This window comes from Sminthopsis crassicaudata, chromosome 6, assembly GCF_048593235.1.
Source record: "Sminthopsis crassicaudata isolate SCR6 chromosome 6, ASM4859323v1, whole genome shotgun sequence".
NCBI classification, from domain to species: domain Eukaryota; kingdom Metazoa; phylum Chordata; class Mammalia; order Dasyuromorphia; family Dasyuridae; genus Sminthopsis; species Sminthopsis crassicaudata.
In genome coordinates this window covers 166,199,081-166,226,493 of record NC_133622.1, presented here as the reverse complement: position 1 = coordinate 166,226,493, position 27,413 = coordinate 166,199,081, and the positions used below count along the sequence as shown (strand labels likewise).

General features: G+C 34.5%; 1 protein-coding gene across 1 annotated transcript; it reads left to right on the top strand.

Annotated features, from left to right (window-relative positions):
• Positions 1-9,772: 9,772 nt before the first annotated feature.
• AMBN (ameloblastin) lies at positions 9,773-25,961 on the top strand. Its single transcript, XM_074273946.1, has 10 exons — positions 9,773-9,846; positions 11,539-11,589; positions 13,505-13,552; positions 14,653-14,763; positions 16,997-17,215; positions 21,083-21,121; positions 21,358-21,417; positions 21,553-21,597; positions 23,006-23,050; positions 24,916-25,961. The coding sequence occupies exons 1-10, from the start codon at positions 9,784-9,786 to the stop codon at positions 25,450-25,452; spliced, it is 1,218 nt and encodes a 405-aa protein (XP_074130047.1). The 5' UTR covers positions 9,773-9,783; the 3' UTR covers positions 25,453-25,961.
• Positions 25,962-27,413: the final 1,452 nt, after the last annotated feature.

Sequence of the window (27,413 nt, the reverse complement as noted above, 5' to 3'; positions counted from 1 at the left end):
ATGTTAAGTGAATTGCCCAGGAACACCCAGCTAAAATAAGATTTGAACCTAAGCTTTATTGGCTCAAAATTCAACACTTTATCTACTATAGCACATTATCTCTCTCTAATGGCTTTTTCTTACTCTTATTCTACTTGAGATCTCTGCAATGTTATATACCATTGTTTATTCTTTTCTCTTAGTTTCCTCTCTTGGTTATCCTCCTACCTCTCTGAGTGCTTCTTCTCAATCTCTTTTCCTGAATCATCATCCTTCTACAATCTATTAAGTAAGAATATCACTCAACATTGTATTCTGGGCATATTCCTCTTCTCTTTCAATAATCTTTCTCTTGGGGATCCAATCAGAGACTCACAAATGTACCTATCCAGCTCTAATTTCTCTCCTGAGTACTAATTATTATAAACAAATTTCTGGATATTTCTACTCAGATGCCCCATCAGATTCTCAAATTCTCAATATTCAAAGTGGAATGAATATTTCCAAAACACCCCTATTCCAAACTTCTCTCTTTCTATCCATCCACCCAGATCACCTAGATTCTCAACCTGAGACTCGTCCTTGGTTCTTTCCTCTCCTATTTAAGAACATTACCCATGTTTCAAATCCTGCTACTCTTCTGAATCTCTAATTCATTACCAGGCTATAATATTGACTTTCTCTGTTTAATTGTTCTAAATTAATCTCAAGCCCGCCAGATCAACTTCTATGTCTCAAATCTTTTCTCTTACTAAAATAAGAAACATGCTCTCTTTTATCTTATTCTTTTTTATAAGCTTTAAATAAAATACATAGCTTAGCATTTCTGCTGGCCAATAGGGCTCTATAGTGGGTAAATGACTTCCAAATATAAAATAAGAAATAAAGAACAAATAAGCTTGCATTCCTGGCTAACACTAAGAAGGAAAATCAGCTTTGCTAAGAGGTAGAAGGGTCACCTAATCAGTCTCATCCTTTGGACCATGTCTCATCTGCCCAGATTTGTGGATTCCTGGCAGCCCATAATTGGTCCAGAGCTTTTGATTGGCCCTAATGTCTTATGTCTATAGCAGTTCCCTTCCATCTTTGGCTCTCAAGTTGCCATTTCCTGCTTTCTCAGCTCTGGGAGTCCCAACTCCTTTTATGAATATTCAATATTTAACAATATTGAAAATATTCATACATTCTGCTTATTAACCATATACATGGTCTTTCTAAAAAACCTTTTAGTCTTCTTCCTAGTTTAACATTCTGATAAAAAAAATCAATAACTAAAAACGAATAAAATTACATTCTAGAATTTTATACAGAAAGGAAATGCATAACAGTTGATTTTAAGTGAGAAAGGCACCGGTTTACTATTACTCTAAGTGGCTTAACGTAAAAATGTTTTAAATTAGACTATAGAGACCCAGCATGGGTCAGCAGTGTTCATGAAGTTCTGACCTCTTTGAGCTTCAGGGCTTTCCCTCCTTTTATATATAAAACATCAAAGTCTCAACACAATTAATAAATGCAACAAACTCAGAGATGTGAAGGTGCTCTATTATTTCATTATTTTGCCTTATTTTTCAACATTATCTGGGATAACATCTGGAGACTGTCAAATTAAGGCCCAAAGCCAAATCTGAGCCCTCTAGACAGTACAAAACAGGAAACAATGGGCAGAGTTGACCCATGGCCCAATTTTCCGATCTCTGGTGTCAATTAACTTATAATTTTTTCAGCTAACTTTTCCTAAGGACAAAACACCAAATAATCTCTATATTGTATAAACAATTCTTAATCATCCTTTTAAAAGAAAGATATAACCTCCCATATATACATTCTTAGTTGTTCAAACTTCAGTGTCATGGATCAATTATACTATCATATATGAAGTTCCTTGGTTTTTCATGAGTCACTCTTTTTCTAGCCATAATAAGGATTTGAACCCTGAATGACAATAATCATCATTATTGCTTCTCCTTATGCTTTAATAAACTAATCACTTTGAAGTTATGAAATGAAGATTATATGAAGATCCTCTTTACTTCTTTCTAGTTCATCAAAGATAATTATTAAACATGGATCTACAATGATAAGAGCCACAATGCAAAGAGTTCAATGGAAGTATCACATTATAAATATTAATTTATATGGGATATTTTTCAAATAGACTGGACAAGGTTTCTACAAAAGTGTTATTATTTGTATGTGAATTGTAGAGAAAATTATTGTAAAACAAATCATTTTGCACTGTATTTTAAAAATAGTTTTCAAATTAAGATGATGTTAGAAATCAACAGTTTTTCCTTATTTGCACAATACACATATTCTTATAGTTTCTTCTATCAGGTTTGGAAGGATTTAATTTCAATGTGATTGGTAGTTTTGAACTCATACATCACATTTCAAATGTTCAAAAAAAAAATTAAATCTCCCATTCTTCAGGGACAGCTGATGAAAGGTTTGAGTATATTCATATATAAAGTCTATAAATCTTATACTTCTGACAATCCAAAAATATTGAAGGATTTTGGAAAAATTTGGGAAATAATTCATTGTTAGTAAGCCAATCCATCCATTTTGGAGAGCAATCTGAAATTATAACCCAAGAGTTACTAAACTACCTCTGTCCTTTGACCCAACAATACCAGGAATGGGTCTATTTCCAAGGATGATCAGGGAGAAAAAAAAAGAACTTATATGTTCTAAACAGTTTATAGCAGTTCTCCTTGTAGTAGCAAAGAACTGAAATTTGCATGGATACCTATAAGTTGAGAAATGAATAAGTTGTGGTATATTATTGTGATGGAATATTACTGTACTATAAGAAATAATGAGCTCAATGACCTTACAAAAACATGGAAAGACTTGCATGAAATAATGAAGAGCAAAATGAGCAGACCCAAGAGAATGCTGTATACAATAATAGCAATATTGTTTTCAAAAGGATTTTGGGGGTAGCTAGGTGGTGAGAAAAGAAAATTACTGGGATATTTCACAACTTGTAAAATTGCACTATAAGGTCATACCTGAATGAAAAGTTAGCCTTTCTTTAGTTTCCTGTGCCATCAATTTCAGCAGATGATGAAAGGGGATGGATGTGGGAAGGAGATCATTATTTCTTATCTGTCTCAATTGACCAGAATGAGGCAAGCTCAGATAAAAATATACACTTAGAAGACTGAAATTTTTCATTTTAAGAACTCTTATTCTTTCCACTTTTTCCTCTTGGCTGCTCAGAATACAAGAAAAAGGATTTTTGTTTATGTAACAAGAAAAGAAAATATAAAAAAGCCCTTCAGATTGCATATACCTGCTAACAGTCTGAGCTTAAGACTAAAGGGGTCAAACTTCTGTTTCAGAAGTTTAGGGAGGTCTTTTACCATAGTAACATGGGCTTGGCTACCATTACTTCCCATTTAGAAGAAAATAGTCATAGCCTGGAGGGGAGTCTTACATTGAGACTGAAGCTGATGCAAAACTTAAGTAGAGGCTAAGGCAGCTGACTGCCTAACAGAACTCAGTGAGGGCAAAAGCTCACAAGTTTTACCCCTGAGACTTCCTCTGGAGGCCAGAGACAACAATACCTTGATTCTGTCATCTCCCATAAATGTATCACTAATAGGCAATAGAGAAGCAGTCAATAGAAAGGGAGAAAGTGAAGTGAAAGATAATAAATTCATGATCTCTGAAATTTTCTTGTCTGATCCCAATACCTCTCCCTTTACTTGAAACCCTAAATCCTGTTATTTAGGGATTCCCCAATGCTTTCTTAGTTTTTTCCTAGACCATCACCCCTATTATGTCCTTGCTCTCCTCCGTTCCCCCTTTTTGATGCCTTAATAAATGAGTTCATCTCTACACTGCCTTCTATTCTTAAATCCCTAGTCCCTTTATGATATCATCAACCTTGCCCTAACAAGTGTCAGGTTATCTAACTATGAATTAATTATGTTTTTGTTATTAATGAATTAATGATAAATTATTCACTCCTACCCATTCATTCCTGAAATAAACTAGAGAAAAACCCCAAACTGTGAATCCACACAAATGTATTTTATTTAATCTCAAATGGGCACTCACTGAAGCAAAGCAATTATTTTATATCTTCTTAATTAACTCACTATCTCACTATAGCAGTTCTTCCAAACCTTTTTAGCCCTTCTCAAACTTCACATAGTTTCTACTACACCCAATATCTCAGTTAAAAATCTTATTTCATATTTCACTGAAAAAAGTTGAAGTCCTTTAATAAGAGTTCTGCCCTCTCAATTCTTTCTCACCTCACATCACCCAGAGACTCTGCCAGTATTGCCGTCTTCATTCTGGCCCTTATCCTTGTCAAGGAAACCACTCTACTTGCACAAGTGACCCCATTTCATCCTTCCTCCTCCAGTAGCTTGCCCCCTTTGCGATGTTCATTCTCTCATTTATCTTCATTCTCTCTCCCTTTTTACTGACTGCTTCTCTATTACCTATATAAGCATGTCTGTTTCTCCTCATCCTCAAAAAAAAAAATGCTTTCTTGATATCTTCAGCCTTGCTAGCTACTGTCTATTGTCTCATATCTCGCCTTCCTTTTCTGATTAAACTTCTTGAAAATATTCACTTACTCTCCTCACGTTCTGTTCCTAACTCTACAGTCTGGCTTCCAATTTCACCATCCACTTGAAAATTCTCTCTCCAGGCTTACTAGTAATCTTTTAATTGGCAAACCTAGTGCCTTTTTTTTTCAATTGCATCCTTCCTGATCTCTCTGCAGCCATTGCAATCACCCTCTTCTCCTTGATATTCAATCTTAGCTTTTGTGACACTCTTCTCTCCTGATTCTCCTATCTACCTGAGCACTTCTCAAAGTCCTTTGTTGCATCTTCCAAATAACATTTGCTAACCATAGGTGCCTTCCAGAGCTCAATCCTATCCCCATTCTCCTTCCCCTCTACACTTTTTCACTTGGTGATCTCGGCAGTTCTCATGGATTCAATTATTATCTCTATGCAGATAATTTTCAGATCTATCTATCTATCTATCTAACCATCCATCCTCAACTTCTCCAAAATAAATTTTAAAGGCTTTAATCTCTCTTCTCCATTTGCCTAATGGTCATCTCAAACTATATTTTCCACATATTTTAATTGAATATGTCCAAAACTGAATTTATTATTCGCCTCAAAAAAATTATCCCCTTTTCCTAATTTAACTATTACTATTGAAGGTATCACCATCTTTCTAATATCTCAGGCTCAAACCTTAGATCTCAAGGTCTCACACCTCCCAATATTCAATCTCTTACTATAAGCAATTCTTCGTAATATCTCTCATGTGTGCCCCTTTCTCTCCTAAGACATTATGACTACCTGGGAGCAAGTCCTTATTGTGTCACATTCGGATTATTGCTTGCTAGTCTCTCCCCCATGACAATCCATCTTCCATTAGCTGACAGTGATCTTTTTAAAGTGCATAGCTAACCATGTCTTCCACCTACTCAATAAAATCCAGTAGCTTCCTATTATTTCTAGGATGAAATAAAAATCCTCTGTTTGGCATGCAAGGCCCTTCATAACCTGGCCCCTTCCTACTTTCCCAGTTTCTTTACACTTTACTCCACTTTACACATTCTGGGAAGGAGTGATATTAACCTCTTGGCTCTTTCTCAAACAAGAAACCCATTTTCTGACATCATGAATTTTCATTGCCCTGCCCTAGACGCCTGGAATTCTCTCCTGCATTCTTTTTCTTCCTTCTAGCTAAAAGCCCAAGTTCTACAAGAAAGCTTTTCTCAATTCCCCTTAATGCTAGTAGCTTTCCCCCACTGATTATTTCTAATTTATCCCACTTATATTTTGTTTGTGCATAACTGTTTGTATATCTCTCATTAGATTGTTATCCCCCCTTGAGAGGGGGGGATTGAGGAGTGCTCAGCATAGTATTTAACATATAGTAAACACCATAATCTTTATTGATTGATTTTTTTTATCTGTTTCTCTCTATTCCTGTATTTTCATTTTTGTTATGGAAAAGATCATATTCATACCAGCCCATTCACTAACAGGGTCTGTTAAAGCCTTCCCTTTTTCCTATAGGCAGACCCAGGTCTCCCCTTCTTTAAAGAAAACCTTCACTACACCCCACCTTCAAATTATCATCCAATATTTTTCTTCCCTTTGCAAACTCCTAGAAAATGCTGTCTATTCTCATTGCCTCCACTTCCTCTCTTTTCAATCACTCCTCAAAGCCCTTGCAACCTGACTTCCAACCTTATGAATCTAATACTTGCTGTTATCAACAATCTTTAATTACCAGATCTGGTGGTCTTTTTTAAGGTTTAATTTTTCTCTGTTTCTGTGCTTCATTTAACACTTTAAATCAATTGAATACTTTCTCTTCTCTGAATTTTAATGACACTCTCCTGATTCTCTTCCTACCTAGATAATCAACTCCCTCTCCATCTCTGTTGCTGGTACATCATCCATAATACACTCCATAAATGCAAAGTTTTATCCTTTCTGTGTGTGTGTCTGTCTATCTGTCTGTCTATGTCTCTGTGTGTGTCTTTTTTTCTCTTTTTCTGTCTATCTCTGTGTGTGTCTCTGCCTCTCTCTCACAGTCTATCCAAGACATCTTAAATAAAATACATCCAAAATAGAACTCATTATCTATCCAAAACCCACTCTGTTTTTAAACTTCCCTATTTTTTTATCAAAGACATCATTGTCCTTCCAGTCATCCAAACTTATAACTTGACATTATCCTCAATTTTTTTACTTTTCTAGCCTTGCATATCCAGTCACCAAATTTTGTTTCTATTTACATGACATTTCTTGCATCTGACTCCCTGATTTTGTTCATTCAACTACTACTTTAATTCAGACCCTCATCACCTCTCATCTAGATTATTGCAATGACTTCTTGATCGGTCTCTTGATTCAAATATCTCTTCATTCCAGCCCATCCTCTATACTTTTGTTTGTTGTTTTCCTTAAGTACAGGACCATATTACATTTCCACACAGTAAATGCCAGTGGTTTTAAATCTCTTCTATTTGACTTTTAAAGCCCTTCACAACCTATCCGTAATTCAGCCAGCCCCACGGGGCTGAGGATGAAGAAGAACCCCTTTTTTCATTCTATACTCTAGCCAAAATGATATTTTCTCAATTTTTACATTCATCTCCCATCTCCATTCCTATGGAATGACTGTGTTTCATGCTCAGAATGTGCCTCTTTTTCATCTCCATCATAAAAAATTCCTCTCTCTCTCTCTCCATGTCTTAATTTCAATATCACCTTCTACACAAAGCTTTTCTTGATCCCCTCAAATGCTAATGTCCTCCCTCATTACTTTGTGTTCAGTGACCTTATATTTATTTTATACTTAAGATTATATGTATATTCATTCTAGTTATATTTAAATATGTACATGTTGTTTTTTCCAATATGCATGCATTGTCTCTCCTGTTAGAATGAAACTTCTAGAAAATTAAGTTTGTTCCTTTCTTCTGTATCTATTTCACCTTTGCCTAAATCCAGGTCTTGTACATTTAATAGGCGTTTGTTGATTAATTGATGGATGGATTGGTTGATCAAGAATCTGGAAAGTTTCAGATTTAAAATCTGACTATGTAATTCTGAAGAAGTCATTTTCTTTCTTTAAGATTCAGTATTCTCAAGGATGGGACAAGCTAGGTGGTGCACTGAAGAGACTCCAAGACCTGGAGTCAGGAAGGCTCATTTTTGTGAGTTTCATTCTGGTCTCAGATATTTCCTAGTTGTGTGATCCTAGGAAGTTACTTAAATTTGTTTGGCTCAGTTTCCTCATCTGTAAAATGAGCTGCAAAAGGAAATGACAAATCATTCCAATATCTTGACAAGAAAATCCCGAAATGGAGTCCCAAAGAGTCAAACATGGCTAAACAAAAGCAATCATGATTTTTTGCATCACCTATCATAAATTAATGGGCAATGTTATCAAGATTAATGTAAAAATGTCCTTTAAATATTTGGAGATGAAGGAAAAGAAGGATGTGAATCCCATCATCAAGTACTAATCTGTCTATCCTTGCCTAGCACATCCTACTAAGCCAGAGTGGGAAGAAGATATATACATAATTCCAGGAATCAGTAATAATGCATGCTGTCCAATCCAAGACAGAAAGGTAGCAGATTCAAGATCCAATTGAGCCAATATTTTTGGACATAGCTAATATAGGAAGTGATTTTGCTTGACTAGGCTTATTTTAGAAATGTTTGGTTTTCCTTTGCTTTTTCCCAGTGTAGGGAGGGAACTTGGAAAAGAGAGAAAAATAAATGTTTGATTTAATGTCAATTTAATTAAGAGATAGTCTTATGTCTCTTTTTGTATTCCCAACGTTTAGCACAGTGCCTGGCTTAATAAATGTTTATTGATTGATTAATGTAAATTAGTGACAATGTTAATTGAAAAGATTAAAAAGCAAAAAATTTAAAAGATAAATGAATAATAGTGTCCTTTGTTTTGAATTCAAATGTTGGTGAAATAACAATTCCCTAAGATGGAACTAGCACTCATTTCAATAGCAACTTCTAAGTGGCCCAAGTCTTGGGCTTTGGCATCCTACTGAAAATACCCAAAATGGACAATAGCTTCTCCTGGATTCATTTAGCACAGATTCCCCCAGCTTTCCAAAATGATTGTCTTCAGAGCCCAAGTGCAAATGTCTGTTATTCACTGACTTTCTTCCTGACTTTATTTTTCAAATAAACATAGGGGCTGAGAGATAATTAAAAATAATGAGACTGTATAGGCCAGAACCTTGCATGCAATGAGAGGGTGTGGGTGCTAATTGAAGGAGAGCCTTCTCACCCTTTTTGCTTCAAGTTCATTGGTGGACTGCTACTTTAAATACAGGTTTCTATTCTCCCTCTGAAAGAGACAAAGTGAGACAGAGGTCCAGATGATCTGAAAAACTTTTAATTCTTCTTTTCCTAGAGGTCTCTTAACTGGTATCTCCAGGTTCTGGGAACAAGGCACAAGCCAGCAGTGAAGGTAAATAAATGGGTTTTGTTAGTTTCCAAATGTGTGCAGGGAATAGCTTCTGTGATCTTGGGACAATTTTTATAAAAGGGATTTATGGTCATTGTATGAGGGGTCCAAGAATGATTAATATTATCAATCATGAGTTTGATTGCCTGTTCCAACAGGATAACAAGACAAGATTCGGCATTAGTTAGCAATCTCTACTTAAGAATATTATTTAAAAAACAAATAGTTCCCTTGCCAGTATAACTCTTTACGGACTCTAAGGATCAGATACCCAGAGCTAGAAGGAATTTAGAGTACCAAATGCAACACAAATTTGGCCTAATATCTTTGTTCATGTATTCCATGGCTATAGCTATAATTCATTTGTATTTTATAATTTGTTTTCCTGTTATGTGGGGATGTCTCTTGGCAAGCAAGATGCTTAGTGGACCATTGGTACGTTCCTGTGGAAGGAATTAAGCAAGACATCATATAGTGCACCAAGACATTTTTTATACTAAATGGGACCTATACCAGTGGTAATCAAAAAGGCTGATGCTGTTAGATGATTCCCTTGGTTTATTTGGGCTTTATACAAATAGTTTAGACTGAATCTATCTGCCCATTCTGTCTTTTTTTCAAAATCAAATTCATTATTTGGGCATTAAGATTGAACTGTTCAAGTTTCAACTGGTTACTTCTCAGAATGTTAATAGAGTCCTGGGTAAGCCTATTTTTAATAAGACTAAATCCAAAGCTAGACTAGACTAATTGCAATCTCTCAACCCAATTTTCTTCCAGATATCACTTTTTAAAATGAAGGACTTGCTACTAATGCTGTGCCTTTTGGGAACATGTTTTGCAGTGCCAATAAAACAGGTAAGTTTGGTTCACATTGAACTCTTCTCCAAATCCCCGCACTTCCCAAGTGGATGAAAGTAAGAAGCCCCTGCACCAACCTCTCTGAATTAATATTCAATAAAACCACTCTTAAATGAACAGTATAATGAAATAACATGACTTGGAAAATAATTTTAATTGAAGCAAAGAATCATTTTGAACAAATATGACAAATTTGAACAACTATGTTTAAATAAATTAGTTATACTACTATTGTTGATGCTAAATATATCAGTATTAATATATTATAATTAAACTAGTATAATATTCACAAAATAGGAGAGGAAAAGGAAAAGGAATAAGTATTTATATGTCACCTACCATATGCCAGATATTGGACTAAGCATTTCACAAATGATGATGATGATGATGATGATGGTGTTCAATCATTTGCATCATGTCTAACTCTTCATGACTCCATTTGGGATTTTTTGGAAAATATACTGGAATGGTTTACCATTCCTTTCTCCAGCTCATTTTACAGATGAGGGAACTAATACAAATAGGATTAAGTGATTTTTTTTTCCTCATGGCCACACAGCTAGGAAGTATCTGAGGCCAGATTTGAACTCAAGAAGATGATTCAAGCACTCTATCTATTGCACTATAACTCTAACTACTGCGCTATAACAATAGCAATAGCTATAATAATAGCTAACAATGTCTTTACTATGTGCCAGACACTGTGCTGATACTTTACAATTATTATTTCGTTTGATCCTCACAATAGCTCTGGAAGATAGATGATATTGTTATCTCCATTTTATAGATAAATAAACTGAGGCATATAAAGGATAAGTGACTTGCATAGGGTCATATAGCTAACAAATGTCTATACCATGAAGGCTAGCATTTTAGTGATTACACAACCTTGCTGAAGAAAAATAAAAAATCCCTCACATCATGTCCCCTTTACCTCCTTCTGTCAGAGACTTAGAACTAAGAGGACCCTTGGGGATCATTCAATTCAAGTCCTTAATTTTATAGAGAAAACTCAGGTCAGAAAGAATAAATTACTCAAAGTATAAGTGCTTAATAAATGTTAGTTGATCAATATAAGAAATTTCTAAAAGATTTTAGTATTTTAATATAATTTCATATTTATACAAAAATTTTATATAATTTTACAAAATTATGCATATATTTTATATAATTTTATAATTTTTAAAGGTACAAATCATACTTATCCTAGAATTTTTTGCCTGGAATTAAAATTATTTCAATGAATCAAATGAAATTGGAAATGGAAAACAGAAAAATGGAAATATAGGCATGATACATTGGAAAATGGGTTGGGGTGGACTTGGATTTGAATCCTGATTCTTCCGCTATTTATATGACTTTGTTCGAGCTCTGGTTGGTGTTATGCATTCAAATACAAAGAAGTAATCAATCCTTAATCCCTAGGAGTTTACAATCAAATAAGGAAGCCCAGTACATGTATAAATATATTCAGAATGAATATGAAAGGAATAAATGCAAAATATTTAAATCTAGAGTAGATAGGGAGGGCGGGAAGGCAGTTGGAGTTAGAAGAAAACGATAAGGAAAGGTTCCAAGAATTCTCACCTTCATCAGTCTTCATCTCCTCTTGCCTGGTATTTAATCCTGTGATAGCTCTTCATCCTTCAGCCACAAAGGTTAAATCCAATGACTTTTGTCTCATTTCAGGTATATCCTCAGCAAGCCGCAGCAACTGGACTGGGGAGCTTAAGTCTTGAGGTATATATTTTCAGTGTTTACATTACATTTAAACTGTTCTGTTTCTCAGGGGAGAAACCTGGAACAAATTCACTACATGTTTTTAACCAAAATCTAAAGTTGTCTACTCCCTGAGAATTGTAATCAATAGATGGGGCTATTGCCTCAAATCTGTCTCTTCATCTGTTTATTCTTGCCTCCTGAATAGCCTGGAAAGAAAATGGGTAACCTTTCTGAGAGCATTCTCTTCCAGTCACATATTTCACAGCCTGAAACTATGAACAAAAGTCACCGATTTATTTTTAATAACTAATGAACCAAAGTGGTTCTGATGACTGTGCTTTGTAAATGTGAACAGACCCTTTAAAAACAGTTAACCTGGCACAGTGTTTCATAGATTTATAGCTAAAAGGAAGCCCAGAGGCATCAAGTGGAACTTCACATGAAGACACTTTAACTAGGGTTAAGTGGCTTATCTAAAGTTCCAAAGGTATTAAGTTACAAGTGAGGACTTAATCTGGATCCCACCAAGAGATTTCCAACTGTATTAAACTGTCTCTCATGGTGAAAAAGACAGACAGAGAGACAGAGAAAAAAAGAAAAAGATCAGAGAAGAGATCAAGAGAGACAGAGAGGAAAGAAAGGAGAGAAAGAGACAGAGAGGAGAGTCAGAGAGCAGAACTGGCAAGAAACAGGGAGAGAGAAACAGAAAAAGGAGGGAGACAGAGAAATTGCACTTTGGTTTTTTTTTTTCTACTACGTCTTACACATTTTTTAAAACAGCTGAAAACAAAATTCAATCTTCATAAAATTCATTGTCTCTAAAAACTCTCATATTTGGCATCAAAACTATACTATAAATTCAGATTATATGCTATGTCATATCCTGGTGGTAGCCTTCCTAATTGAATACAATTTGAGTTTATAGAATATGGGCTTAGTCAAATATTTGACATGACATGATTTAAGGAGACAGAGTCTCAACCTATTACAGGGAGCTCAGCAGTGAGCAGATTCTCTCTGCCAAGACAGTTTGTTGATACCTTCTCCAAATTTTCAATCCAAGAGAGTGATAGTGGGAATGCTGAGAGTTAACGTTAAGAGAGACTTTCCCAGGATTACACATTCAGTACATATCAGAGATGGGACTTGAGCCCAGGCTTCCTGGATTTGAGATCAGTTCACTTTAGATTAAGGCACACTGCTTTTCTGACCTGACCAGAGCCCAACCTCTGTGTGCTCCAGTTTCCTCATCTGTAAAATTATGATAATAATAATAGCAACTCTCTCCCAGTATATTTGTGAATACTGACTAGGATAACTTACTTAGATATATTTTAGAACAGATCTTACCAGAGTGATGGCACATAGTAGGTATTTCATAAGTGTCTGTTAACTAATAAAATTTATTATTAACATTATTATCATACATATCTAAGAATGAGAGAATTGGTCCTGGTTTGTAAAATATTTGGGCAAAGTTTAAAAGCTGCTTAGTTGAAGACCAGCTAGTGACTTTTTTGAAGTAAAAACAGGCTAATGTGTCTTATTTCTAATGGGTTTTTTTCCTATCTTCAAGATGAATTCCAGAAAGTTAGAGGACATGTAACTTTTTTTAACTACCTGGGGAAGCATAAATATAAAATTTCCTCAAGTGAATGTATTTTTACTTAAAATATTTTAATATATTTCCACTTAAAATATTTTTGTCCCTCTAGTAAACAATAAAAATCTGCATAAGATACATAAGGAAGAACTAAACTAGTGACCATCGCAAATCTTGTGTCTTAGACCTCTTTTTGGTTCTTAAAATATAAATCAAATTATTATCTGGTTTGCTTTCAGTTTTTGATGACAATGTACAAAAAGCATAATAAAAAAAACATAATAAACAGAAAACAGAGCAAATGATTCTAACTCTTCTTCTCCTTAATAGACAATGAGACAGTTGGGAAATCTGAATGGACTAAACCTGCTCTCTCAGGTAACTGTTTTCAAATGTTCCCTCTAATTCTTATTAGTTAGTATTAGCAATACTATGGTTACTGTTGACAGAAGTCCTGTAAATGTTACAAATATAGATCATCAAATAAGATTACTTAAATTTACAAAAAGAAAAAAGTCTAAGGAATCTTCTTTCATGTCTTCTCTCTTACATCATCAGCTAAAACAAATGGGCATTTGAAAAACTAGATCTTGGCCAAACAGGGAAATTTCACTGTCAAGCAGTTATTTACTAAAATATTTGAACAGTTATTGAAGATAACTGTTTAGTTGAGAAATGATATGACTCATCAGTTCCAGCGAGGAATCAAAGAAACATTTTTCCTGGAGGATAATGGGTACAGAAATTATATGTGCTATTAGGCTCAAGCATTGGGCTCATTTGGTTTGACTTAATTTTTTTTTTGGTTGCAAAGAAAATGCTAATGGAGGGTGGGGGAAGAGAAGGGTTAGGAAGGGTTGAATACCTGGAGATGACTATATTGTCAAGCCAAATATTAGTAGAAATAACTATTTAACAAATAATTTTGAATATAAATGTGGTCCAAGTCTATGATATTCTAAATGAAGAAACAGCTTTATAAGCAAATCATAGTGGCTCATAAGTTATATAAGTTATAAGTTAAGTTATAACTTAAAATAATCAGAGTTACCTGGGACCCAGAAAGATAAATAGATCCAATAAAATAGTAAATGTAAAGCACTTTGTAAACCTTAAAGTATTGTATAAATGCTGACTATTCTATGCTGCCTCTAATTAAGGACTACATAAATTTTGATGTTTAAATAGTTCAATTTTAACCATATTTTCAGCCTTCCTATGGCCTTCTAGGCCTGGAATCAAAAAGATCAAGTTCAAATCCAGCTTCAGACACTTATTAGCTATGTAACTTTGTGACTTAACCTTTGTCTGCCTCAGTTTCCTCCTCTGTAAAGTGAGGAAGATGTGTTTCTATAAAATATATCTATTCAGTATTAATGTGGACAAAATAAAGTAATATTTGTAAAGCAGTCTATAAGTGCTAGCTCTTATTGCAGAAATAAGATAATGTCCTTTTCTCTACTTTATGTCCTCCATAGTTCTCTAGATTTGGTTTTGGTAAACAATTTAACCCTTTATGGATGCATGGACTCCTTCCACCTCACTCCTCCTTCCCATGGATGCAGCAAAGAGAACATGAGACTCAACAGGTGAGCTCCTTCCTTCCATTCATTTTCTATATCAATCCTCAAAGTCATCCCTTCAAACACTGCAATTAAATGTCTGATAAACAGAAGGATCTAGAGAGGCAGCTGGATGGTGCCATAGTGCATAGAGTACCAGACCTGGAGTCAGGAAGATTCATTTTCCTGAGTTCAAATCTGGCCTCAGATACTTACTAGCTGTGTGAACCTGAGAAAGCACTTAACTCTGTTTCCTTAGTTTCCTTAAAATGGTTGGAGAAGGAAATGACAAACCAGTCCAGTTGATCTTTGCAAAGAAAACCCCAAATAGGGTCATGGAGAGTCAGACACAACTGAAAACAATTAAACAAAAACATCCTTACCAAGAATGCGATGTTTCTACTGATAGAACATAAGATTCTTGAAGGCAAAAACTGATTTGTTTCTATCTATGTATTTCCAACACTTAGTACAGTAACAGAAACATAGTAGGCAATTCGCAAAAGCTGGCCTGATATGCATAATAAGAGTTTGAAAATAGATTTGGATTAAAAGAGTAGGATAAAGTAGTATCATGATAGAGTAGAAATAATGGGGAATTGGGATGAGTCCTTGTTCGGCCATTTGCTACCTGTGTGACTTTGACCAAGTCACTTTTCTCTGGACTTCAGTTTCCTTATCTACAAAAGGAAGGGCTTGAAGTAAATACCTCGGAGTTCCCTTCTACTTCTCAATCTATGAGTTTGAAATCATGGAGAATTTAGACTACAGATTAAGGAGCTTAGATTTATCCAGTCAGCAGAAAGGAATCACTACAGATTCTTCAGGAGTAAAAATAAAGATCTTTTAAACAGGAATCCAATATGAGAATCTATGCAGGATTTTTTTTGTCACAAGAGTTTCAACTTTCTTTTTCTTTTTTTTTTTTAATAAGAATAAAGAAAGTATAAATGGGAATACAGAGAAGAGGGTAGTTAAGGAGGTGGCTAAGAGGATCATTAAAGCATTTTTTTCATATGTAGAAGAGAACAGAAGTAAGCAGGACAGTTTTGAAAGTTACATGTTGAATTTATTGTGTATTTCAAAAGTGTTTGTAATAGAGTTAGCTTCATGTATAACCCTTTTTTGGCTCAACTTTGTAAATACAAATGTTCATTTAATTTTATGTTTATTAAGTTCTGAATAAAATATTTCATAATTTTTTATAATTTAAATAAATGATATAGACATAATCATACAGAAAGAGAGAGAGAGAAAAAGAAAACAAGCCTCTGAGATTCATTTAAGTAATAACCACCATAGAACTTGAAGTATGCAAATGATATCTCCTCCATACAGCCTGACAACTGTGAAATTTTAGAAGTAGTAGTATTAACATTAAATGCAATAATTTTATTAGCATTAGCAATGCTTATAATAAAGCATGTAGTAGTAATAGTAACCTAAGAACATTGTAGGATTGTGTAACAATTGTAGTAGTGAAGAAAGAAAAAGAAAGATAGATACATAGACAGATGAGTGGATGGATAGCTTCATATGTAGAGGCTAAATTATGCTAAGGAGCACTCCTCACCAATTATATTTGTTCCCCCAGCATCTAGCACAGTGCTTGGACATTTGTTGTTCTGTTGTTGCAGTCATCTTACTCTTCATGACCCTATTTGGGGTTTTCTTGACAGAGAAACCAGAATGGTTTGCCATTTCCTTCTCCAACTCTTTTTTACATATAAAGAAACTGAAGAAAACAGGATTAAATTACTTGCCCAGGGTCATACAACTATTACGTGGCTAAGGCATAATTTGAACTCAGGAAAATGAGTCTTCCTTACTCCAGTCTTAATGCTCTATCAACTGCACCATCTAGCTGGCCCAATCTGGTCATAATAAGTGTTTCATAAATGCATCTTGGTTGAGGGATTGAATTGTGTCAGTCAGCTGGCAAACTTTTATTAAAAGTTTACTACATATCAAGAACAGTTGTTCTAAGTGCTGAAGATCAAAGCAAAGGCAAAGGTATACCCCTGCTCTCAAGGAACTCACATTCTAACTGGGGAGAAATGAATAACTAGGTACATACAAGGGAGCAGACAAGTCTACTTTTCAGAGTGGACTAAAACTCTAGAGTAGGGAGAATAAGGTTGGAGGAGAAGAGTGACACTGACTCCAAACTCACACCTGGCCCCAGGAGCATGGCTGGATGCTGGCCCAGCTGGCCTTCCCGACCCCTTTCACGTGTTTTTCCATTTTTCTTCCTTTGCAGTATGAATATGCCCTGCCGGTACACCCACCTCCTCTACCCTCCCAGCAGCCCCAAAAGCCAGGACAGAAGACTTTCCTCCAACCCAGTGCAGCACCGGACGCTGCCCAGCACGGGGCACTTCAGCCTTCACTGAATCAGGGACAGATCCACATGCATCCAGAGGACCGAGCAATGGGCCAGCATCCTGGGGGGCCTTTGGGCAGGGCAGGGAGACCCGAGGTCATTGCATGATTTCCTTATTCAGTCAAACACTATCTCTCAAAAGCAGCTAACATGCCAAAGGAAAACAACCCCCTGAGATTCATTTAAGTAATAACCACCATAGAACTTGAAGTATGCAAATGATATCTCCTCCATACAGCCTGACAACTGTGAAACTTTAGTAGTAGTAGTATTAACATTAAGTGCAATAATTTTATTAGTATTAGCAATACTTATAATAAAGCATATAGTAGTAATATTAACCTAAGAACATTGTAGGATTATGTAGCAATTGTAGCATATTAATTAATAATATATTAATACTATTAACATTAATAATAAAATGCATAATAGTACTAGTAATACTAATTATACTATAGTATTGTTATAGTAATGACATTACTATTATAATAATGCTGTAGTAGTTCATTAATACTAATATTAACAAATGTATAGTAGCAATATTAATACTAATAGCAAAGCATGTAGTAATAATGTTAATATTGTAGTATTATATAGCAATAAAATTATAGCTACATACTACTATTGTAATAGTGACATATTACAGTAGTATATTAAGACAACTACTAATAAAAGTTATCCTAGTGATATTAATCCTAATGATACTAACAAAATTTAAAGTATTTATATTAAAAATAAAATGTATAATAGTAATGTTAATACTAAAAATACTGTAGTGTTGTTATAAAATTTTACTTTAGTCATGGCCTACTATTGTAATAGTAATAATGTTGTAATACTTTTTAAAATACCAATAATAATGTAGTAGTAATATTAATATGAGTAAGTATTGCATAGTAATGATATTATGGTAATATATTATTGCTGTAACTATAGTTTATAAATATGAAAAAATATATAGTAATAACATTAATTCTAATAACATTATAGTACTGTATAATAGTGCATTACTACTGTAATAGTATTAATACTATAGTTTATTAATACTAATAATAGTGTATAGTTGTAATAATAGTGTCATAGTTATAGTAATAATAATAACATTCATAAAAGTGTCATAGTTGTCAAGCTGCATGAAGGACATTTAATTACACTAATAACAACTTGTCCTAAGAGCATTTTTTGTTTGAACACCATTGAACAAATTGGAATCTGGTATTATTATTATTATTATTATTGCTTGTCTCAGGAGCATTTCTATCTGATTTCCACTGAATAAGAAACTTTTTACTAATAATAATTGTTATTATTATTATTATTATTATTATTTGTCCCAAGATTATTTCTATCTGAACTCCACTGAATAAGAACTCTTTATTATTAATAATAATCAATATTATTATCATTATTTGTTCCAAGTTCATTTCTAGCTGAACTTCAAAGATGAGAATTATTTTTGTTAAAAAGAATAATAATTGTAGTCATTATTATCCCAGGAATATTTTTATCTGATCTCCATTGAACAAGATATATTTTTTATTATTTATTATGACTATTACTATGACATCCTGGGGACATTTCTATCTGTCCTACATTCAACAAGACAAGAACTTTTTATTATTGCTTATTATTCAAAAAGTTCTTGTCTTGCTTGTCTTGAGATCATTTTTACCTTAACTCCATCAAGAAAAAATGATTAAAACTATTTTGTTAATAATAATAACTATTATTATTACTATTATTACTGCTATGGCTTGAAACCACCCCTGAACATCTTTTTAAAATTATTACATATTAATAATATTACTACAACTTGTCCTGAGGGCATTTCTATCTGACCACTACTAAGATAAGAATTTCTATTAATAATGACAACAATACCGATAACCAACAATTCTCCAAATTGTAGATTAGTTGTTGATCTGCATTGGTAGAGTAATTGCCTCAGTTGTACTTTCCAACCCCAAGTATATCCTAGTTCTGGACAAAATGAAAACAAAACCTTGCCATTTATATGAGAAGTAGCATGGTATAACAAGGAAAGTGCTGGATCTGAATCAAAATTTAATTCCAATTCTGCCATTTTTGAAACAGGCAAACCCTTAACCCTCTTTGAGGTGATTTCCTGATTGATAGTCAAGGAGCAGGTTGGGAGAGGCAGCATACCACAGAAAGAGTCAGCAAATAGTCTTGGAGTTAGGAAGAACTGAGTTCAAGTTCTCCCTTTGACTCTCACTGGCTGTATACTTATTGTAGGTAAATCACTTCACTCAGTTTTCTAGGCAGTTACCTAGACAATTAATAACCTGAATAACAGCAGTAGAATCTGCACCGAGAGAGATTTTCCTCCCTGGGAGTTTACTGCACCAATGCAACCACAGCCTTTATTTAAAAAGGAAATTAAAGTCTTTACTTTTAGAAAATACAAAATAGACAACCTCTAAAGTCTCTTCTAGGTCAAGATCAACAGCACTGTGTAGAGAGTGTGATAAGTTTGCAAAGCACTTTATAGACTTTATTATCTCCTTTGGCAAGTAGCAAAGGTATCATTAGCCCTGTTTTAGGAAGGAGGAAACTGAGGCTCAGAGACATAGCTAAGTCATCTAAGTCATTTGTCCAAGGTCACACAGTTAGTGAATGTTAGAAATAAGTTCTCGGCCTACGTGTGTTCTCAGTCTAGGTTCAGAGCTCTTTTACCTACATCATGTACCAACATAGAGCCTGGTGGTGATGACATAGACTACATCCTGTTGACCCCAAATGGGAAGATGGAATGTGAGTGCCAGAAGTGTCCAAGAAAAACTTCTCCAGCTGAATGCAAAAGCAGAAGCTCAACTGCAATAGAGAAACCCAATAAAACCTTTCCAGGTTCTCTCTGCTCAATTTTGTCACCAAAAAATTACATAGGATCTTACCCAAGACCACAGGTCTCTTCATTTGACTATAAGGAAGAAATGGGTCATTTGAAAGCATCTTCTAGAAAATATAGGGGGAATCAGGAGACAAGAATCTTTTTATTCCTGGCTCTGTTTGTTAATTTCCTTATGTGACCTTGTACCTCCCTGGACCTCATTGGTAAAATTAGAGTGTGGCAGTCAGTGAATGTTCTAGGATCGTTTCCAAAATCTCACATTTTATGACCAGGATAATAAAAAATGGTCAAGCTTCAGTATCATATTTACATCTTTGATGATAATATCCATGTAGTGCTTTAAAGGTTGCAAGGTACATTCCATATATTCTCTCTTTTGAAAATATTCCTTAGTGAACTCCCATGTGAAGTCATTCCTTCTACCAATGTAGGTCAGTGCCTTCTATGCAATTTGTAATCTTAGAGAGTAGGCTGGAGAACTGCAAAGGGAAGTGACTTGTTCAGAGTCACCCAGACAGAAATTGAACTCAGCCCTTCCTGGTTCCAAGGTCAGATCTTTATCCACTGCCTCATGCTATCTCTAGGCATAATTAAGTTGAATTTTTAGGGGTCTGGTCAAAAAGCCTTTTAAATATTCTTAAAAAATAACATAACTTTTAATTGTATTTTTCTTAATTTTTTGCAACATTACTAATAAGAAATATGTTTTACATAATTTGATGTGTATAGATGGACATCATATTTCTTGCCAAAGGGTGAAGGAGGAGTTGGAGGGAGGGAGAGAATTTGGAATTGAATGTAAACATTTTTAAGAAGAATTTTTAAAAAGAAAGAAAGAAAAGAAAATGGTAACTCTTAGACCTGGACCTCTATTTCCTCAATTTCAAAATGAGGCTATATGATGAGATGGTTTCTGGGATCCCTTCCAATTCTAATTCTAGATGTAAGAGACAAAACTAGAGAAAATAGGGAACACTTTCCAATTTTTCTAAAGAGTAATATTTTAAAGCAGGAGTGAGTAGTTGCATGCTTAATTCCCTTCAATTAGAATTTTGGCTGTTCTGTAATTTAAACATTTATTTATGATGCAGCTACCAGAACTGAATTTTGCAGGTCATCTGGGTCATTCGGTAAGTACACATTTTAATGGCACAATTTATTAAGATATATTCTTATTGAAAGAGAGAAAGTAAAGAGTTTTAAATGTTCATTGTAGGCCCCCTATCCCTCATAGTCTGCAATGAAGCAAAATTATTTTTCTTTGGGGAACTAGTTTTCATGCTTCCATCCTGGGTAATTTATTTTATATAACTTAAAATATTTTTGAGAGTTGTTACATTAAATATTTATTCTGCTTTCTGTAAAGATGTTTCCAATGGGACGTTTGATCTCTGAAGGACCGACTCAAAAAACAGAGAAAGCCCCAGTAAGTTTTGGTGATGGTGGTTTGTTTTGTTTGGTTTTTTTTTTTTTTTTTTTGTCCTCTGCCCATAACAGCTTAACATTCTCTTCTTGGGGGGAAAAAAAAAGCTTTTCTAATAACCATTTCGTTCATATCTAGCTTTATCCAAGAATGGTTTACATGCCCTATGGAGCAAACCAATTGGTAAGTACAAATTATCTAGAGACATCATCCCAACATTTGTTGAATGTTGTTGAATGTCTTAATCAGCAAAGTTAAGTAGAAAGATCTGTTTTTTCTAAAAACAGAGGATCTGAAGTTAGGAAGCTTAAATTCTGGTTCAAATACCTACTAGCTATGTGATTCTAGACAGATCACTTTAAAACTTTAAAAAAGTTTTATTTAGAGGGAATTCTAGTAATTTCCTTATAAGATTATTGAGAGACTAGAATAAAATAATGTCTGTAAAACCACCAGAAACCTTAAGGTAATAAAATGAATTTTGATTGAATAACTGTATTATTTCTATATAATGCATCATATGTATACCTATAACACTATTTCAATGTATATAAAATCTATTATTACATGTGACATTGTTATTGTATATAATTGTGTTATTTTATATCTTATAAAATTTTCTATTATTATAGTATCTCATTCAACAAGCATTTATTATTGAATTTTTACTCTGGTAGTTCTGAAAATACTATGATAGACATGGAAAAAGCTACAAAGTTTATATAAAACAAGGTCCCCTTTCCTCATCAGTCAATAAGTATTTATTAGATATTTAGCACAGTATCTGATATATACTAAGTATTTATTAGATACTTAGCTCAGTATCTGATACATACTAAGTATTTAATAAATGTTGACTGACTGACTGACTGACTGAAATAATCATTTCACAGTACTACGTGTACTTGACTGGAAATAGAGAAGTAAATGGCTCTTCCCCTTAGGGAGCTTACAGCTGGTCAAGGAGTAATATATAAACTCATACAACTAAAGTATACAAAAGTATAATAATTACATTAAGAAATACCCAAAAAAATAAAATAAAATAAAATAACAAAGAAATACCCAAAAAGTTAAGTCTGAAGAAACAATGATGCAAAAATTAACTTTGGATTCTAATCTCTTCAAGAAGATCATTCAGCAAATAATTCCTCAACTCCCATTTGCCACTATATAAAATAAATCAGTTAATCAACTCAAATATTAACATATAATATTGTACAATGGTCTCTGCTCTCTATCCAGAGAGAAAGTGTAAACCTGCATTTAATAGAGTTCCCTCATTTGGGAGTTCCCTATATCAATGAATTACAGGTGAATAACCAGACAGTGATCCCTTATCATTGCAGACAGTTTTCCTTATCATTAAGCTACTATAGATGAGGCACTGGGGATACAGAAGTAAAAATGTTGGAGGCTTATCCCTGCCCTCAAGGAGCTTCTTCTTTATGCTAGTCTACCTAAACAACTTCCATGTTAAAGTCCAAGCAAAAGTGAAATAGTTTCCAATCTTCACTCTTCAGTGACTAAGAATCTATCCCTTGAGCAGCTGACAAGATTGTTTCATTATTTCCTTATTTTCTTTGAACAGAATGCCCCAGGAAGATTTGGCATGCTAAGCTCTGAAGAAATAATGGTGAGTGATTCTCTCCTTCTTAAGTCAACATTCGGATGAGTCCAGTCAGCAATTTGGAACTTCAGACCATGGTCAGCCGTGTTCTCATTTCTATTAAGCCTCAAACTTGCAGCTATGGGAATGCATCTATGTTTTCCCCTCCAGACACGAGAGTTCACCCAGATGTCCAAGAAAGCTGACAAAGGATTTTATGTTGCTATTTGATTGGATATCCTGTTGTTATATCTCAGTCATGTGCTCCAGATTTATGGAGAGATGTATGTCTAGGATTCACCCTTTATCCTAAAGATCTCAGATTTCAGATAGTTTCTTCATAACCAGAGGAAATACTTGTCTCAATGCTGCTCAAAGCAAAGAGGGGAAGATTTAAAATCTCAAAAAAAAAAAAAAAAAAAAAAAAGTTTGTCTTCCTGTCAATTTGCAAACATCGGTTTACATGATTTGATACCTATAGTTAAAATGTCCCAAAGGAGCAAGATAAATCTTGATTGTCAACAGGCCAAGTCAACAAGCATTTCTGAAGCACCAACTAGGTGCCAGGCCTATGCTAAGCCATGGGAATACAAAGACAAAAAATAGTCAAGTCCTTGATAACAAGAGGTTCACAGTTTAATGGAGAAAATATGATGCTAGAAAAGAGATCCTTTTTTTGTGTCATATGCAAATTAGGCAGGATCAAATGAAAGTGCTTTGTGAACTCTAAACTATACAAATGCTAGCTATTATTACTATGTAATAGAAAAAGAAAACAATGAATCAAAAAAATTAAAGTCACCTAATTTTGTCTTGAGTTGTTAAGCCTATTTGGTTTAATCTATTTGAATACATTATTGTGGGCCGTCAAAATTAAATTTCAAGATAATCACTAAAGTTAAAAATATATCTTACTGGTGAGAGAGCAACACTGAGAGAATCAGTATTTTTGAGTATAAGGTCAAACTAACTTTTCTAAAGTTTCTTTTATGCTAACAAAAATAGAAAAAGCAAAGGAAATGCTTAGCTCTTCTAAGAGGCTACATCAACAAGGTATTTTTCCAAAACAAAGCATTTTACTAACAGGATTCAGCAATAAAAATCTTCTCCTTCTTAAGAAACATCTGAAATAACTGGGAGTAAAAATTTTCTCATTATTAAGAAACCCCTGCTTAAGTGAGCCATGAGATAGGGTTCAGAGAATGATATCAGGCTATATATTATACCTCTAAATGACTAATTATAGCTAGGATTTGGAGTAGAGAAAGTTTTTTTCATGCATAAACATTGTTATTCTTTCTATTTCCCCAACAAATTATAGCACTTTTTTGAGATTTCTTAAAAATCAAAATGGAGTTTATTGGTCCAAAGTTAAATTCGTTTTCACCATTAACTTCAGATCATAAAGAAAAAATAGGAAATATATATACAGTGTTGGTTGTGTGCATAAATCTGAGCTCTGACTACTCTGATTCTATCTAATAATATTCTTTATCACTTTTGACCCATTTTCTACTGGAGGGCGCTGAGTAGTCAAGTCACTTAACCTCAGTGCCCCCAAACAATGCTTTGTGTGACAGAGAAATTATCAGTCTACATTGATAACAAGAATTCTTCCTTGGATGTAAGGAATATTGATAAACTCACAGTCCAATTTTTTTTTAAATGGTCTCTGTCAGGCTTTTTGTAAATGTTGTATGTACCATCCAGTTTGGTAGAAAATGTGCTTTATAGAGCTCTTCATTAGAGAATCTAAAGCAACCTCAAGACTTTGAAATACAACATTTATTGCACTCTTCCAAGTGGACTTCCAGACCTTCAGATTGAACACTAGTCAAGGCATGGCGTGGTAGAATGTGATACAGTTATATCTGTCCTCTGATTCTTTTCAGGGAGGAAGAGGTGGCCCCATGGGTTATGGTGCCATGTTTCCAGGAATGAAATCTGGCCTTGGGGGGATAACCCCAAACCCAGCCATGGGAGGAGACTTCACTCTTGAACATGACTCACCAACTGGCAACAACAAAACCCCTGGTGCAGCAGAGGGAGGTGCCCAAGGCTCCCCTGTGGCTGAAGCCAACCCAGAAAATATTGAGAATCCAGATTTTCTTCCAGAAGACTTCCCCTGGGCTCAGGGAGGGATCCTGAATTTCCCTAAAGGGAGAATTTCTAACCTGGGGAGAGGTCCAGCTGGGCAGATCAAGAGACCCCTCAAAGGCACTCCACCAACCTCTGAACCTGGGATGACTCTGGGTACAGTTGATGTTACGGATACCTTTGGCACTGATGTAACTACTCCCCTGGCTAACCTGGAGGAGGGTCCTTTGGATGTTACTGTGGAACCAGATACCCACCACACATCAATGCAAGGGACCGAGGCTCGCCAGTCACAGATGATGGAAGATATATGGCATTTCCAAGAACCCTGAAAGGCTTGAAAAGTCAATTACCTTCTGTATTTATGGGCATGTTTCCCAGTTATGTCTGATACAAGATCTTTTGTCTAGAACATTTATTATTCTACTGCTATGGCAATTAGCAATAATGGAATTAAATATCCAAATAACATATGCAAATGTCTAATGATAGCTGTGGACTGAGAGGATTTAATGATCTTTGTGGTTCACACCAGAGTGAATAAAAGGGCTCTGTCTTTAATATTTTCTTTTGATTTTCAACTATTTGAAAATAAAACAATTACTAATGCATTATAAAACTCTTAGTATTAGAATGGCATTAGCTATCATATCCAATTACAATACTGCTTTTAAAATTTTTCCCATAAGTAACTTGGAATATTCTCAGAAGTAAATAATATTTTATCCAAATCCATTTAAAGTGGGGATTCATGGGAATTCTTTTACTGGTGTGGGTGTTTAGGTGTATTGTATGGATTATAATATAACACTTTATAGAATATGTCATTTCATTGAATTAAAAGTGCCTTGCTCATTTAAAATAAAGGTTTTTCTCACTGATCACAGAAAGTTGTTCTCATTTATCCCAATTCAACAAGCATTACTCAACAGTTACTTTAGCTATTTGGGATACAAAGACAAAATCTTTAAAAATGCCTCTCTTCAAGAAGATTTCCTAAAAAAAATGGTTTTTTTTTTTTTAAATAACAGAGAGCATCATATGTAAAATAAAAAGGCACGAAACAACTGGAGAAAAATCTTTGTGACAAATGTAGCAGCTAGTAGCTTTTGAGCCTAAGGCAATCTAAACAAAAATTGAAACATCTTTGCTCTAACCAGAGTGAGTTGAATGCAATGTGTTTGAATTCACTTTAGATTAAATTCTTTGCAAGAATTCTCCAGTTGGGTGGGCACAGGGATTTGGGCAATTTCATCCATCAACAACGTCCTTCAGACACTGATTTGGCCTAGTAAAGAATAAGTATCTCAAAAGGGGGGGGAACTTCCAATACTTGGTTATTTAATAATAATTTGTCTAAGTTTTAACGTTTATTAATTGTTCCTTTATTTACATTATGCTACATCATCTTCTCCTGGGCTACTTCCCCAATTCTCATATACATTAGCCACCCAAAACAAATACTTCTCCTTTGAGGATTCTATGAGTATCTATGAGTGCAAAGGATATGAACTTTTCCAGTACTGAGCTCATGAGCCCAAGCTTGCTTTTCATTATTCATGAACTTTCTAGCCAGCTTTAATTAGCTTTAGAAAAAGAATTTAATATCATCCTCCCCATTACCAAAAAAGCAAACAAACAAAAAACAACCAGAAGTACACTCTCCCTTATCGACAAATAAGGTCTTTGAGAAAGTAGACTCAAATGGGGCTAATGCATGAAGTCATCTAGTTCTTGATTACTGAAAGTCTTTTTCTTCCTTCATGGAGTCCTCAGGAAATTCCCCTTAGGTATACCTCTCTGAAAGACTCTGTGGATTCCTCAGTGTATTTAGGTTGTCTTCAATGTGTGGTAGACCCTATCAACATACTATTGCTGGGAGGACATTGCCAGAGCACCTAATGGTCACTTCTTTGAAAGTCTGAGAGTCGGACAGACTACCTGGAGTTTCCCTTTTTCCAGGGGTCTTGCTCTTGATGTTTAATGTACTCTGAAATAAATCCAATATGGTAGCTTCCGGGGAGATAGCACGCAGAACTGATCAAGGCAAGGATGGAGTATTTCTGGGATTTCATTTCAGAATGTTCAAGTGACAAAGGACAGGTACAGAAGAAACAATTGGGGGGAATCTCAGGTCAACTATGCACCCTCATTCTTTTGCCTCAATCTGATCATCTCTCCTAAAAAGACTATAAATGAACCAGGTAATACATGAATAAAGGTATATGATTGATGGCCAGGGATGCCCAATCATCTTTTTTTTTTCATTATGAATTTAAAATCAACAACAAAC

What these genes read in the sequence shown, in the direction of transcription:
- AMBN (XM_074273946.1), top strand. Translation starts at nt 9,784, where the DNA reads ATGAAGGACTTGCTACTAATGCTGTGCCTTTTGGGAACATGTTTTGCA. An exon ending in TGGGGAGCTTAAGTCTTGAG is followed by an intron (nt 11,590 to 13,504) that starts GTATATATTTTC and finishes TCTCCTTAATAG; the next exon opens with ACAATGAGACAGTTGGGAAA. An exon ending in TAAGCTCTGAAGAAATAATG is followed by an intron (nt 23,051 to 24,915) that starts GTGAGTGATTCT and finishes GATTCTTTTCAG; the next exon opens with GGAGGAAGAGGTGGCCCCAT.